This window comes from Doryrhamphus excisus, chromosome 4 (genome assembly GCF_030265055.1).
Source record: "Doryrhamphus excisus isolate RoL2022-K1 chromosome 4, RoL_Dexc_1.0, whole genome shotgun sequence".
Taxonomy (NCBI): domain Eukaryota; kingdom Metazoa; phylum Chordata; class Actinopteri; order Syngnathiformes; family Syngnathidae; genus Doryrhamphus; species Doryrhamphus excisus.
In genome coordinates, this window is record NC_080469.1 from 17,111,151 (window position 1) to 17,128,446 (window position 17,296).

The 17,296-nt window shown below is 41.8% G+C and overlaps 1 protein-coding gene across 2 annotated transcripts in view; it reads left to right on the plus strand.

Annotated features, from left to right (window-relative positions):
* Positions 1 to 17,296, plus strand: part of efna5b (ephrin-A5b) — a 94,094-nt gene that overhangs the window by 63,839 nt on the left and 12,959 nt on the right. For both annotated transcript variants that reach the window (XM_058069727.1, XM_058069728.1), the window contains exon 2: positions 9,542 to 9,834. In XM_058069727.1, coding sequence (XP_057925710.1) covers positions 9,542 to 9,834 — 293 coding nt within the window. The remainder of the gene's footprint in view (positions 1 to 9,541; positions 9,835 to 17,296) is intronic.

Genomic DNA, 17,296 nt, shown 5'->3' on the forward strand with positions numbered 1-17,296 from the left:
GAATTGTATGTATACATTTCTAGAGACTGACTTTTTTCTATAGAGGAAATACTCTCCATTCTCCACTGTCCACCGCAACAATGGATAAAAAGCCAGGAAAAAGCTCGCCTTTAAAGACACTGTAAAAGTTGCTGATGTGATCTTTGACGTTGTAGGACGTCCTCACCCTGATGACACTATTAAGGCCATTTTTAGTGCTGTTCTTTATCTTACAGTATATCATTAATGGCAACTTGTCTGCAAGTCAATTGACTATTGCCTGACACTGGTTGTGAGCGCGCATACATTTGCGCACACGCCTACTCTGGTCACAAGTCATACGGTATTTACAAAGGCACTGAAGTGGGTTTGGGGAGGCTATAATTCAGCAGGATGGCCCCAGGGTCTGACAGGATGTTGTGGGGGGATGTGTCATTGCTTCCCGACTCCCTTGGTGACGGGAGGGAGACATAAAGAAACCCTTTTACGCACAGAAACCCCCCACACACAGGGTGTTCCGTACTGTATATAGCCTCTACACATCAGTCTTTCACAGCCATAAAGATGCTTGTTTGGTAGAGTAGTGGAGCTCAGAGGAAGTATCTGTCTCGCTTTTTTGTTTTCCCCCCTTCCCATCTCTGATTTGGATTTGCGCCACAGCGCGCCGATGTGGACGACATCAAACAACTTGCCCGAGCACGCAGAAGAACAGAACAAGAACTTGTCTGTCGCTGCCCCTAATTCATTGTCTCCCTGGGGCGAAGTGAGCACTGACAGACATAAATGGCAGAAATGAATATCGTTAAGATCACAGTCCAGGGTGGTGGTGGTGTCGAGAGGAGGTGGGGGTCGTCTGCTGGTGACACGAGTGAAGGAGCAGAGGGAAGATGAGGAGAAGAGTGGGATGAAAGTGAGCGGGATGAAGGAATGCATGAGTAGCTGTCCCTCTTTGCTGACAGACGCTATATTATACTGGCCTGGCCACCTGCTCCCTCTCTACGTACATACCCCTCAATAAAGCAACCCCACATGGGCGCTGTAAAATGCACCGTCTTTATAACATATATGTGCAATAACCGTGAAGACATATTTTAAACAGTCAAGGCATTAGCGCCTATATACGATACTCTTTAAGTCTCTTGTCGTGTGTTCTTCTCAAAGCCCCACCGAGACTGTAAATCTATCGGCCAGTTGGCCAGTTAGCCAAGGCGGAATTCGTCTGTCAACTCTTGTAAGTAACAGCACTCATGCATGCTCATCCTGTGACTTCACTACTCCAGCATTGGCTAAGTTTCAATACCAGTCATTCTGAGGTATACAAATACATTTCAACATTAGGGACTACGTGTCCTTGTTACGCCATACTTAGTGTAAAATCATCAACAACTTGTTAGTGATGTTAGAATCTCTCGGAATCTTCTTAACTCCGGTTTCCATGCCAGTGTTCATGCATCAGCATGAATGGAGCACAACTTACCAGGGCTGACATCTCGTTTGATACCGACAGAGGACATGATGAGACTGAAGTTGGCCCCATTGCAAGTGGACAGCGACCACAAACAACGTCCACACCTTTTATTGGGACTTGACGAAAATGTAGCGTCAAAATGTTACAGAAACAATTACAAGAAGAAAGTTTAAATATGTGCAGGTCTCACAGCTAGGAGACTCGAGTTCAGTTCCACCCTCAGCCATCTCTGTGTGGAGTTTGCATGTTCTCCCGTGCATGTGTGGGTTTTCTCCGGGTACTCCGGTTTACTCCCACATTCCAAAAACATGCTAGATTAATTGGCCAAATTGTCCATAGGTATGAATGTGAGTGTGAATGGTTGTTTGTCTATATGTGCCCTGTGATGGCTGGCGACCAGTCCCGGGTGTACCCCACCTCGCGCCCGAAGACAGCTGGGATAGGCTCCAGCACCCTCGCGACCCTCATCAGGATAAGCGGAAGAAAATGAATGAATGAGGTTTAAATATTTCTGCAATTAGCTGGTGACCTGTCCAGGGTGTAGCCCGCCTTTGTTGTCCTGTTCTGATAAAACCGCTCCTAGGTAATAGCATACACAATGCATAGGGCATATAAAAAATGTAATGTAGCTGTTTTCGCTCTAATTTGTCAAAGATAAAGCTCCCTGAAAACAACAAAGAGCACAGCTCGATGAGAAGTTGCCACCAGTATTTGACTTTAGGTCGCCTGGTTAAACAGTCATCATGTCTACAATCTGTATTTCTCTTCTCAGATATGTCATCATACCCTCCATAATATTCATTTCCCATTCTTTGCTGTTATCTCACCTAGCCGTGTCTGAGCCCGAGCACAGTTTGGTGTGATTGTTAAGACGGCTGGACAAAGTCTGTTTTATATCACAGACTGTTATATGAGAATTCTTCAGGGTGGTATTGTCATTTCTTGTCAGTCCCCCGGACAAAAAGACAAGAACGAAAAAATACTTCCCATCTCTGAAGAAAAGAGACTTGCTGAAATGTCGGGCGGGTGTGAGGAATTTAATTTAACAGCAGAAGTGATTGTGGAGTGGAAATATTGAATGTGGTTATCTGCTGCTCAGCGTCTCCTTGCTCTTCATTATAGTCTTCTGCCATCAGGAATAACATGATCAACACCTTGTAGGGTTGAATGTCTCATATCATTGGGTTTTTGAGAGAAAAGATGTTCAGAAGTAACATTAAATGTAATTAATTAATTGTGATTATCTACAAGAACGGTGTAATTACACTGGCCTACAAATTTTTGGACTTGATCTGCTTCGGAGATAAAAGTGGTTAAATCTCATTTATTTTATGAACAGAATAACCATTGGTAACTGTGCTGTTTAGCTAATGTAAGATATTTTTGTGATTATATTTTATTGTTTTACATCAAAATCATTTCTCTTTATTCAATAGAGTTAGGTATTTAATAAAATATTTAAGTCGCACTTGTTTATCGGTCAAGAAATAAACAGGTGATGAATATCTTATGAAAAACAAGCTAACGTATCACTTAAAACAAAAAAACTCCCTTTATTCAGTATCTGAACTAGGCTTTTTGTCTCATATACTCAGCAGCAGGGTCATCCCTGACCACATTCCAACAGTAGTCATCAAGCATAGATGGATTCCACTTTCCCTGATATCATTTCTCCATAACTGCGACGTCCTGGTGGAATCGTTCCCCGTGCCCATCACTTAATTCTCCACACTCCAATGGAAATAAATCTACTTGAGAATGCAAGAAGTATATCTTAAGTGACATATTGTAGCCATGGGCTTTTTCGGACTTCAGGAGGTTTGCCACCAGCTGCTTATAATGATCTGCCTTGTAGTTTCCAAGAAACTGTGATGCAAAAGACAATTTCTGCTACCGTTCATGAAATATTTTGTCTTAAAGCTATATAACGAAGCAGAAACACTAAAATTCCACACCTCAGCTGTTGCATGATTTGAATTGTACAACCATTAAGAATCTAACAATAACTCAAATCATTGTTTTGTGTTAAGTTAGTGGTTGTGTGGCAACTAAGAACGTTAAAAAATAAGATGTGTGACGCCAAGATACTTCTTTATGGTTTATTCCTACACTTGTGTGCCTGTAATACATATATATATATATTTTGTTTGTTTAAACATGACTTGTACGTTTTATGGCAACAGATGAAGTATGGACCACCATCAATGACTTTAAAGGTTGCATTTCTACTCTTTCCTCCTTTTGATATCGCAGCATTTGTGCATAATTAGACATCTGCAGAAACGACCACAGTGTGTTTGCGTCGTACATCTGCAGCACACAAAAACGTGTTGAGAGATCCCAAATAGATTTTGCATGTGTAATCCAAATCCGGGTTCAGTCAGAGTTCATCCCCTACTTGATATATTTTCCCTTCGGATCAAAATCAACAAACGATCCTTCATAGGGAGCAGCGTCCCGTGAATACAAATACAAAACAAACAAAAAAAAAATAGTTGGGACAAAACAATTGCACCTTTTTCCCCTTTTAAAGTCCCTCGTGCATTTCTACTTTCCTTGGCTGCTGATTTGATTTATCAGCCAAACAAAACAGTGCTGCAGGATATAGAATTGAAAATATATCTGCTGTAAGGGAGAGGTGAAGTCATGTAAATAGATCTGATTCGGGGTCACGAGCAAGACAGGGGGAAAGAAATCAGATGGGTGTAAAAAAAATGGAAAAATAAAAGCTATAGCTCCAAAGATGGGTTCTCCTGCTCAGGTAGAGAGCGAGCAATCACTCTGTCAAGAGAATATGGATTGTTTGCAGTTGTTCTTAAAAACAATCTGCACTTTGTCTTACCTGTCCACACGTGAGGATGTCGACAGCAGCTGTTGTTTGTGTGTTTGTGTAGTGTGTTGTGTGGGCGTGCTATTACCGGAACTTCTTAGGTTCCACAGGAGAAAATTCCCACGCTTTGCTTATTCAAAAATGCTAAAAGCATCATATGTTATCTCTTTAATCCCGGACCTTTTAGTGGACCACATTGGAAAGTTCTTTTTATCCGAGTTGCTGCCGGAGCTCAATTGTTCATCTCAGTTTGAGGACTGCTCCGCTCTTCTCTCTCAGAGAGGTGCCTGATGGGAGTTCATTACAGTGTGTGAGTGGGGCAGGGGAGTGCAGAGATAGGTGTGCATTGTCTCCCCACAGTGTCACTGGGCTGTGTAATTGAAATGGAAATGAGCCAATCAGAGATGGTGAGCCACGCCGCCTTGCGCTTATGTCTCCGTCTCTGTCGTCCTCAAAGTCTTCTCACTCGTTTTTGTATTATTTTGCGCATGTTTGCGTGGACGTTTCTTGACCCCACTCAGTTGCAATGCCTATGTGGTAATAAAGATTTCACCCTCCCTCCTTTGTAAAAATGCAAATCCCCCATGTCTGTGCTCGCCTGACTTTGTGGCGTGACCCACAGCCTGCTGAGACAGCTGCACCATAACAAAGACATGCAATTATCACCATTTGACAATTAGCCTGCCGTTTAACTCTGCTCCTTAATTACTTGTTTTACTGCCAGAAAGACCTCCTCTGGCATGCCTTGCCACTTCTTTGCAAAAAATGCAAAAATATGTTTATAAATTACAGACAGAATAAATGTAGTGGCGGGGTCAAATGTGTTTGTGTTTTGTTCTTCCAAGAACAAACCTTCTCATGTGAGTCCTTTCTTTTAGTTTCACCACTCAAACAAAAGTTTATTGGCCAAATGTGTGTACAGTGTCATGTACAGTAGATCCTTGGCCACACAGTCAGGAGATTTGGAAGACCTCGGTTCAAATTTCCGTTTGGCATCTCATCTCATGTGTTTGCATGTTCTCCCCGTGCATGTGTGGGTTTTCTCCGGATACTCAGGTTTCCTCCCCACCTTCCAAAATGTGAGGTAAATTGGCAACTTTTAATTGGTGAAATTGTCCATGGGTAAGAATGTGAGTGTGAATGATTGTGTATATGTGCCCTGTGATTGGCTGGTGAACAATCCAGGGTGTACTCCACCTCTCGCAAAAAAGTCAGCTGGGATAAGCGATATCCCTGCGATATCCCCGCGATATCCCCTCATTGCACCCTAATGAGGATAAGCAGCATAGAGAAACACTTCTTGCTTGACGTCAAGGCTGACCTCTGATTTTGGATCAACATTTGCAGAAAAAGTTATTGTTATAATAATAACAATTATTATATTATAGTAATGTTATTGTTATCACATACATTGTATATAAATTATTACCGACTTACGGTGAATTGATTGTGTTTTCTGCATAAAAAAAAGACTATTTTCAGAGAAAAGGGAGAACATCTGCATTTCCCACCTATTTAAGATAAACATTTTCCAAGCTCCCCGTGCTCTCTGGTGTTACTCTTGCATATCCCCTGTCTCCATGTCACTCATCTAGGCTGACACAGTTCATTTGAATCCTGCTTACGTTGTCTCATACAGATGCTGATGTATATTTAAACATGTCGATTTTTGTGGTGAAGTACGACTTCCTCTCCCCGTTCAGAGGCAGCTTACAAGACAGATATAGGCTGCCAGCACGATTAATTTTTTTTTCCTTTCCAATATTTAGTTCATATTTAATACAGAGTAATCATTGAATTGTAGAACGGAATGTACATATACTGCTGTTTTTGGAGCATTATCCTTATTTCCTTATTTATGTCCATCTCACTTCCTGGCCACATCAAATTATTTTCTGCCTTAGGAATTCAGACTAGCAACAAGTGACCAGGCAAACCACAAGCTTGCTTACTTAAAATGTTCAAATTATATTCAAATTATTCAATTCAGGGCTGCACGTGGACAGGTGGTCAGCACGCACCTCACAGCTAGGAGACCTGAGTTCAATTCCACCCTCAGCCATCTCTGTGTGGAGTTTGCATGTTCTTCCCGTGCATGTGTGGGTTTTCTCCGGGTACTCCGGTTTCCTCCCACATTCCAAAACCATGCTAGGTTAATTGGCGACTCCAAATTGTCCATAGTTATGAATGTGAGTGTGAATTTGTGCCCTGTGTACCCCGCCTCTCGCCTGAAGACAGGTGGGATAGGCTCCAGCACCCTCCGCCACCCTCGTGAGGATAAGCGGTAGAAAATGAATGAATGGATGATTCAATTCAGTGTTAAACTTCATAGTATCTCCACTAAACTGTTGAGAAGTACTGCAAATACATGAGCCCCTCATTCATCTTGTTGTGTGTCTTGTTCAGACTGATGTGTTCAATGCGTCGTATTTTGTGAAGTTTCAATATGACTTTGAAGTGAGGTTGAGCTAAGCACTGTGCAGTAACTACGCATCTGCATCTATCCATGCACTCATTGCACTGATAGTCTTCTTCATAATAAATGCATGCGGTAACAGCTATAACTGAAGACTCTCTGCAAGGTTAGCGCTACTATTTTTAAACTTCTTACCCGTACGCTTGTTCACTTGGTGCCATTAGCAGCTCTGTCTCAGTGCGGCTCCGTTGCCAAAGAAGCACCTTGAATTCAAAGTGCCGGGGTGTGCATATGTGTGCATTATACACTACAAATGCTTTTTTTTCATCTCTTTTTATGTGCACACCAGGCCAAGCATCCACTGCTTCATTTGCAGTCCCGGCCATCCACCACTATTGTGACTGCTGAGGCGTTGGAGAGAAGGGCAGCACACATTCTATATCTCGTCTCCATCACATACGGATGTGACCATTAAGTCAGTGACATTTGAAAACAGTGAGAGAGAGAGAGAGAGAGCTGCATCCTGGCTCATCTTGGACCTCACCGACATGTTTTAAATGAGATGTTACAGATGAGCTGCTTCATGCTTTGTAAACGCTTCACATGGGTATTTACCCTGCAAGAGTAAACACAAGAGGAGGAGGGGAAAACAGTTGCTGCTTACATATACAGAAATGAATATGCAAAGCAAAACCAGCTGACACAGATGCACGCATTAAATGGGGAATGGCCGTGGGGAACATTTGCCACTTAACTGTGACATTAATCGTTCCATTTTCTTAAGACAAATGAAGTGACATGTGAAAGGCGCTCAAAGCTGATTGCCGGAATTGCTCTTTGAGCTTATGTGTCTATGTCGTCCTAGAGCAGAGACGCTTAAGCATTCCAGTACATATGCGGCGTCTTGATCCGACAAAATCCATCCTTGAGTCGCAACTCCACACTGATGCAACTAGAGAGATTTGGATTGGAGAGCGTATAAAGTGAGAATGCATTTTCAGTCCAACTACAAGAATTGTTCCAGTAGACAGTTCGGTAACAGAAATAGCTCACTGTGATGTGTGCATTTCTTATATATGTTAATCCCGAGTCTCCAGTCTTGAGGAAACCCTTCTTCTTCTTCTAGTCTGCAGCGTTCGTTTTCAATTAAAAGTTTGCTTGAGTCTTACAGACTGGGTTTAATCCGACATGCCAGATGGTTTGTTTCACAAATCCACTAAGGGAAAGGTTAACACAAACTGACTGGAAAAGGGCAGGGACTGCAAATAGGAAATCAGGAAGTGTTTAGATGATCATTCTGTCAGTATTATCCATGATGAGCCAATCGAATCAACAACTACTAAAAAAGTCATGTGTGTGAATGAAAACACAATCAAGAAAAGCCTTCTAAAATGAACCATTTTAATAGGACATTTTAATTTGATTAAAAAATGCATTTTTAGTTATTTTGTAATGAATTCAGTGAAAAATGAAAGAAAAATCTGATACCGATGTTGCATTTTTATGCTGATATCTGTATGGATTTTCGTCTTTCTCTTTCGGCTTTTCCCTTCAGGGGTCGCCACAGCAAATCAACCGCCTCCATCCAACCCTGTCTTCTGCATCCGTCTCTTTCACACCAACGACCCTCATTTCCTCCTTTGGTCTTCCTCTACGCCTCCTACATGGCATCCTTCTACCAATATATTCACTATCTCTCCTCTGGACATGTCCTAACCATCTCAGGCCTCTCTGACTTTATCTCCGAAGCCTGTAACATGTGATGTCACTCTGGTGTACTCCTTCCTGATCCTATCCATCCTGGTCACTCCCAATGAGAACCTCAGCATCCGCATCTCTGCTACCTCCAGTTCTGCTTCCTGTCTTTTCCTCAGTGGCAATGTCTCCAGACCAAACAACATGGCTGGTCTCACCACGGTTTTGTGTACTTTTCCTTTCATTTCAGCTGAAACTCTTCTATCACACATCACGCCTGACACTTTTCTCCACCCGCCGGATAATGGTGTGTGTGATTGTTGTACCACGTTTTGTTTTAAATTCAACATAACAAATGCCCAGCCTGGATACTGATGGGTCTGCTCATTTTTTGAGAATCCAAAAATCATTCTGAAATGGTGACATGAATAGGATTAGACTACTTCTCACGAGTCCAGCTCTGCCAGTGTACGCTTTGGCCAGCTGGATTTGCTGGTGTAATGTATCAGTAGCAGCAGCTGTGTATGTGAGTGTCCATTTGTAATTTAGAGGCCACAACTGTCACATTTAGAGAGTTGAAGAGTGTGTTAAAAGACACACTAGTGTGCTTTACAGGTGTTGGATGTTTTCTCCCTGACCCCTAAAACCACACCGCTGCAGACCCTCGTGGGAATTGCTCTCTAATTTAGGGAATTCCACAGCAGAGGGGATGTGTTGAGTGTGTGTTTATGTTTGTTGTGATGAATCAGCATGTATGGAAGCCCTCTGACCTCCATGTGGCCTCTTCATGATGACATTTCTCATCTGGACCTCCGTGTATCCCCCAGTGATCTTTTGTGATACTTGCAAAGATCTTTCAAGTTGTTTTTCTTCTGTAGCGAAGATATTTTCTCCCGCACTTCATTTCGCCCTCAATGTGGGTGGACATGTGTGTCGCATTGACAGATTTATAGATAAACAAACTTGCGTAAAAAAATTTATTGAAGCTTGAAGATGAGAGCGCGGTTGCCAGTAAATTTCCACGCCACAATGACAGAGTGCGGCTCGTTCGCTGCATATGTGCTCAATTCCAACACTTTCAGTAATGTGAGTGGCTGTTCATGCATCTCGTCCGTCAATGTGACCTTTTTGCTTTTGTTTTTTTTCTGTCTAGATTCCACCGTGGGGACTACCACATCGACGTCTGCATAAATGACTACCTGGATGTCTACTGCCCGCACTATGCAGACTCAGTGCCTGAGGAGCGAACGGAACGCTACGTCCTTTACATGGTCAACTACGATGGCTACAGCACGTGCGACCACACCTTCAAGGGTTTCAAACGTTGGGAGTGCAACAGGCCGCACTCGCCTAACGGGCCGCTTAAGTTTTCCGAGAAGTTCCAGCTCTTTACGCCGTTCTCCTTGGGCTTTGAGTTCAGACCGGGCAGAGAATATTACTACATTTGTGAGTCTTCATTTTTTTTACCTTTTGGGGTATACTGTATCATTCAATTTTGGGTTGCTAAATTCATTCATTGATTTATTTTGTACCGCTTTTCCTCACGAGTGTCGCGGGGAGTGCTGGAGCCGATCCCAGCTCTCTTTGGGCGAGAGGCGTTGTACACCCTGGACTGGTGGCCAGCCAATCACAGGGCACATTCATATCACACTCACACTCACATTCATACCTATGGACAATTTGGAGTCACCAATTAACCTAGCATGTCCGGAGTACACGGAGAAAACCCACACATGCACGGGGAAAACATGCAAACTCCACGCAGAGATGGCCGAGGGTGGAATTGAACTCGGGTCTCCTATCTGTGAGGCCGCCATCCATCGTGCAGCCTTGCTAAATTCTAAACTAGAAAATAAATACGGTTTACACTCGTTTATTGCGGGTAATTGGTTCCGGAACCACATGCCGCTTATAGAGCTTAAAAGGGCACATGATGGCGCAATGTGTCGTGGGCCGTGGACGCCATTTTGGAGAGCAACAGGTTTTATCCACACCAGAGTTGGGGCTGCCAGAGAGAGATACACAACGTAACAAACACGGCTGCTTCTCCAGTTCCCCTACAGTTTTCAATCACGGTTTTACAATCATTTTAATTGGATGGAATGTGAGTGTGATTGGTGATTGTTTATATGTGCCCTTAGATTAGTCCTATTGAGGACAAGCTGTATAGAAAATAGATGGATCGAATATACAATATTGCACATAAAATATACATGTAAATAATAAAACATACTACTCTGTATACGAGATATGGATGGGCAAAAAAATCAATAAATTGTTATTTTTAAATAAATAAATAGTTGATTAATCCCATTGAGGCACAGAGTGAATCGCATGGCTGCAACCAGCAGGGGTGCTGTTGATACAGAAGAACATGCCAACCTATGCTATAACTCCTCAAGGCAGCATTATTGGCATGTAAACAGGAGTTCAGAACATTACAATGGAGACATTTCAAATAATATTAATTATTTTGCTTGTATACTCAATAAAAGACGTGTAGTCAAACGCCTTTCCCTAATGAAACACTAAGATGCCAAAGAAGTCCGCCAGAAAGTGAGTCAGAAAGTGAGCTCTTTTGACTCGTCTCATCCCATTTTGGTTTAGTTTTGAAGGAGTTGTAATGGAGATCTAAAAAATGTAGCTGTCTAGAAAAACTGCTTGCTATTCTTCATGCTTCTACCATAATTCCAATTTCTGCTAATAAAATATTTGGAGTGGAGGAGAGATCAATTTCCTGGTGACTTAAGTCTAATCCACTACTACCTGCTTCACCTAAGTCTTTAAGTCTTCACCCTAAAAATTGATTTACATTGTAAGGCTGGTTTGTTCCCAAAGGGAGAGTGGACAAACGAAGAATACCTAAAAAGCAAACACACAATCCATCAGCCATGTTTTCACTGTGTGTGGAAGTCGACACTTTTATGTGTCACTCTTGCATCGACTCATTATTTTCTCCCCTAAAACAGCAAAGGAATGGAAGTTGGGTTGAGTGAGTAGATGAGTTCTAATGAGCCAGGCCAGGAAGTTCCAGCTCCATTCTCCAGCTGCATCATAGTGGAGTCTTCAAAAGAAACGCTCTCTGCCATACTGCTGTTAAACGTTCAGTTGTCTGAGTCGTGTCGGCATTAGAAACGGAGTCAAAGCGAGGTTATCTCAAGTTGAACAAGGTTTCAGGGGAGCAAAACCTCTGTGGCTCAGGAGAAATAGACCGTGGATTCATAGAATTTCAAGTTGGAATGGACTCCTAATCCTTTGATACATCCGTAATGTCTTCATATGGCATGTTTAATTAAAAAGCGTTCTAATCACCCGTGCTATGTTACTTTAATGTGACGGATAGAGAACTGATCCTCTCAATAAACCACTCAATAAAAAAAGCTACTTGATATGTGACAGTGATCGATATGTAAGGAAATCATCCATATACATGTGGGTATCTATTTTTGAACCAAAAAAAGTCTTTTCAGGCAAAGTTAAGGCACCACCTGGGAAATTTGGGTTTTATGTAAATTAGGTGATGGAGGGAAGTTGTCTTCCTTCCTTCCACGAAAGACTTTGTCCTCCTGGGACATGGAGGAGTGGGCTTCGTTGCTACCGTATGACAAATTTGATGGAGGAATAGAAAATGGATGGCACATTCATGTTCTGAAATGGCTGCCATTAGTTTCAGGTCTGCTTTATGCATTATTGATTCAGCTATTTGGCGAGAAACTTTGACGGTTTGTGGGCATTTTGTGTTAATGATAAAATATGTTATGTTGCACTGGAAGTGATAAATTGTAACATTCTTCACATGGCATAAGTAACTACAATGGTAAAGGGCTGGCAGGGCCAAATAATCCTTATATGCATTTACTGGATGTTGTCTTTGTCTTTTAGGACCATCTGGTTAAGACGTCACTTTCCCCGCCTCCTTCAGGGCTGGATATTTTAACATTCCAGTATACGTTTAACACATTTAAAAATGCCTTTCAATGTTATATTTCACAACGGAAATAACAAGATTAACATGTAGGTTATCGAGTATCTATAGGAGTCCAGAACTTAATATAAAGGACCGAAAATTTGAATAATTGGGGCTCATTAAGGTTGACCGGAATTCGTTACTTAGCGCTCGTTGACCTTTGACTTACTATGACTACTATTACTACTTGTACTCATTTCAAACTGTCTTCAACCTAAAATCGTTTTTAACTGTATACACAAAGTGAATTAACACTTTGACATTCTTATCTGACTTATCTGACTTATCTGAGTGTGTAAATGAGTTAGTTAAATTACTTACTCTAGTTACTCACTAGTTACTCACAGTGCTTTAGTAGGGGTGTCCAAAGTGCCGCCCTGGGGGCCATTTGAGGCCCCTACATCCTTTCATACAGTATTTCTGAATGTGGCCACCCCGGCTTTACAATAAAAAGTAGCTTAAATTTAATGACAAATAAGTATGCTACCTGACATTGTTTAAAAAAATGAACCACTTCATAAAAAATAATAAAGAAGGATGAATAGCAGCCAGCTAGCAGCTAACGTTAGGTGGGGATTCCACTGTCTGGACTTCTGCTGGATACTTGATTACATCCAACTAACCCCAACCCCCTAACCTCTGACCTTTTCCCTGAAAACTTAGCATTGTGGAATTCCAATTTTGTGGTAACACTGTAATGTCTGTGAAACTTTTATTGTAGATTGGCAATTTTTTGTGAAGCAGTTAACTGACTCATAACCCTAGATTTTTATCCTTATTTCATTTCATGTGTACGTGTTCCATCTCCAATATCCCTTAATGGGTCTGGGAAAACTGAGAATAGAGGCCTTACAAATGCACTATTTGGCTATTTATCTTTATAAAAAAAAGTGCAATATTTCCCTTGTCATCTAGACCCAAATTGCACTGAGTGTCATGCTAATGACAAGATGAGAGGAAAAATGAGGTCGGGGTTAGCGCCAGGTTACACACGTCATCCACTTGCTCACGTCTCGACTTGTACCGTTTATTTTTTGCAGTGGAGAGATGCAGTCCTGAGGGCTGGATTAAATTACACTGCGACCGACAAGGCTTCCGTGGAACACATCCATTGGGCCGCCGCACCGCCGTATTGGTTTAGTGGCCCGCGGCTTCATTGGCTATTGAATGATTTCAGCATACAGCTTCTCTGGCTACCACGGCGGATATTAAAGTCATCTAGCATGAAGTCGTCTGACATGTGATTTCCCGCCGCCATTGTGTCCAGCTCCAATGTCCATAAAAAGCAGGCGGGACGATGGCTGACAGATTGGACTGTCTCTTTGGTGGACAGAATGTAGAGCTGAAGGAAGATAGAGAGGTCGTTACATGATGGCAACGCCACATGTATGTTTCCCATTCATCTGCTATGTCTGTTTCTAGCATTATGGCTGCGCTCGCCGATTTAATCCTAATCATCCAGCCATAAAGACAACTATCCAACCAAAGCACTACACAGGCAGCATAAACGCTGTTATTCTCTCAGGTTACATTTGGACTTAATATGCCGTTATTGTAAATATTCAAAAGTTAAGATGGTGGAAAAACATGAGAAAAAAAAACAGTGGCTTAGACTTGATTATCTCTAATCTTTCATCTCTAATCCTTTTAAAAGAGCACAACTGAATGCCGCAGCTGCAGAAAATCTGCAGCTAATCTTGTTTGTGTGCCACCGGCAGGTCTGCTGGCTTTGTGTTATGGTCAACTGAGTGTTAAATATTGTTTCAGGACACTCACCATTTGCTAGTGCGTGCTTACATGCTCGCTAGGTTTAATTAACAAGGTCACGTTCGAGCCAACTGTTGCTAAACAACAGGTGAGAAGAGTTGTAATAATGCAACTATTTCTACATCTGTGACGTGAAACTTTAGAAATTTGATAAATTATGCAGGATTGGGTATCGAGTCTCGAGCATCGATGTGAACTGGGACTAGCGTTCCCATTCTCCCATTCAAATGTTTTCATTTCAATTGCTAGTTTCGATACCTACTTCTCTGATCGGAAGACATACCAATACCAACAAAGAAGAAGACGTTTGGCTGAACTTCAACATTTGCAACACAATGGCATCATGCAAAGAATGGTTCACGACCAAAGGGATTGATGTTCACACATTCATGCCGCAGAAATAACATAGTATCTTGTCTCTGATGCGCTACGTCGGACTTGCTCTAAGCAGTCACAATCAAGGAATTCATTTGCACAGTCTCTGTTAGCTCTGTTATCAAAGGACCTTCTCAACCCACACTACACACTTCTAGCCTTCAAAATAAGCTTTGGGCTATATCGTGTTTACATGTGATGAAAGAAACTACCTTACACCAACATTGAGGCAGCAAACAAAGTAGTATACTCCTTTTCAACATCTTCTGTAAAAGTGTAGTCCTGTAAAAAGAAACGTGAATCACATTTATATTCAAGTTGAAGGGCTTCTGCCATGCAAATTTTTATTACCCTGATCGTAAAAGCATCAGAATTGAGAATCCTTAGGAACACAATCAAAATGAAAATCTGAACCGGAATCAACCCTACAATTAAGGAAGAAATACAGTCATATTTCGCCACTGTGCGGTCCGAATTTCCAAACTTCACTCCATCAAGTTATTATTATTAGCATTATTTACTCTTATCTACCACATTGGGTAAAACAAATGTGAAGGTGACTATATGGGTCTTATTTCATGTCTCTGATAATGTTAAAAAACATATTAAGAAGATCGTAAATATGTTTTCTGTGAAAATATTTCATTAAGAAATAAGGAATCCTACTTTGCGGAGATTCACTTATCACGGTCAGTTTTGGAGCCAATTCACCACGATAAATGAGGGTTTACCGTATATGGTTTATGCACCTCAACTTTAGACAGTAATGTAATGCTAGGAGTCCACTGGGCCGGCGCCAGTTTAGAGATTAAAGATTATGTGGCTTGCTGTGGCGCCAAATTAATGTTTGCTCGGAATGTTGCCATGTTGCCGTTATCTGGTGCCACAGCGAGGCACTACACGCCAATCACATAATCTTTGGCGCGAACTAGCACCAACTGGCGCCGGCCTAGTGGACTCCTAGCATCATTGGCACAACTTGGCTTGTGCCATTTACATTCCAGTGGATTCCAATAGGCGGATTGTTTGTGACATTTGGTTCCACTTGGTGGACACTTCGCGTCGATTGCTTGATGCAAAAATGCCAAGATTTTAAACATTTTGAAATTTTCTTGCCGCCAAACAAAATTTTTACCACCATTATGGGCCACCATGAGCCAGTTGGGAGGCAGCTTGAGCCACTGCGCACTACTAGGCACCTTTTTGGTGACACTAGGCGCCACAGCAAATTGCATTGGAGCGAACTGGCACCAACTGGCGCCGGCCCAGTGGACTCTTAGCATAATATATATAGATATTGTTTTGTCACAACTTCATGTCTAATACCAAACCTCACAATTTTACCAGGAGGCTCAATACAGCTCTGGACTAAGGAAAGAACAGGATACAGTTCTTCAGTGTACCTTATCATCGTATTTACGGTGTTTACCAGGAAAATATTGATCATTCTGCTATGTGGAGCATTAAATCTTCAATCTTCCGGCTTATGGGAAATAAGCACAAATCCTAAGAATCTTGAGTAAAGAACTATAAACGTTAATTTTGCTGTTTTCAGAACTACAAACAATATACAACATATGTAAGCAAAGCTGATGAATCGTGTCCATCCATCCATTTTTTATGCCGCTTATCCCCACTAGGGTCACGGGTATGCTGGAGCCTATCCCAGCTGTCTTTGGGCGAGAGGCGGGGTAATCATGAATCATGTCAATGACCTACGTATCTTTCCAATTTACCAACAAGCATCACCCCTTCAAGCCTCATCTTATGATCCAGTACTAATGTTGCTCACATTCCCATTATGAAAGCCATGATAGGCAGTTACACCGAGACCTTGTTGCGTATTTGCCGACATTGTACGAGTGTATCATGTAACTTGGCTTAGCTAACAGAGAAAATTGTATGCATCATTAGCCGCGCACAGCTGCAGTAGACACAAATATCAATGTGTCCTGAAGTAGAGGTCGCTTTACTTGAATGAACAAGGCAGACATTAGCCATAAATGCTGGCCTCGCGTATAGAAGTGAAAACAAGCTAATCTAAAGTGTTCATGGCATACATTATGTCTACTGACTGCTGCTTAGATTTCAATCAATAATTCCTCACATACTAACCCGCTGGTCTTCATTTGAAGTCGAATGCATACATGTAATCTATGCATGCATAGAAACGGTCTTCATATCAGAATATCGTCCTTTTCTCCTCTCTCATAACACACCGATGAAAAATGTATTGTCAGTGGCATGATTGATTGGCTCTCTCATTTGTGGATTAGAATTAAGACGTCAAAGTGCCTCTTAATGATGTTTTTCTGCCCCTCCAATTCGCTGCGAGATTTCGAGAAGTGATTTTTGTTGCATCTGAAGAAATTAAATAAGACATGGCTTTCTCTGCAGCGATAAACAAGAGAGATTAATCAACTCTAGCGGGACATTGAGAATGTAGTCAGATGGAGGTCATCCTCTTTTATTTGTTTAATACCAGGCTACTTTGCAAACATTTCATGTGTTTTCTTTTTCGAATGAATGTTCTAAATACATATTCCAATCAGCACCGCTTATCTTCATTGAAGATAGGAAAGTTCATACATTTGAACGTAAGAATAAGCTCTAAAGTTGAATTACCGTGATGTCACACCAACACGGGAGCTTCAGATCACATTTTGTGTCTGAATTTCAGACTTGCAGGCAATGTATTTCCGTCCCAGCAGGGGGCAACAGTTTTATTTTCCTCAGATCGGCAGCAACAGCTTAGATATGAAAAGAAGACAGAAGTTGCAGAAATGCCCGCAGACAGAG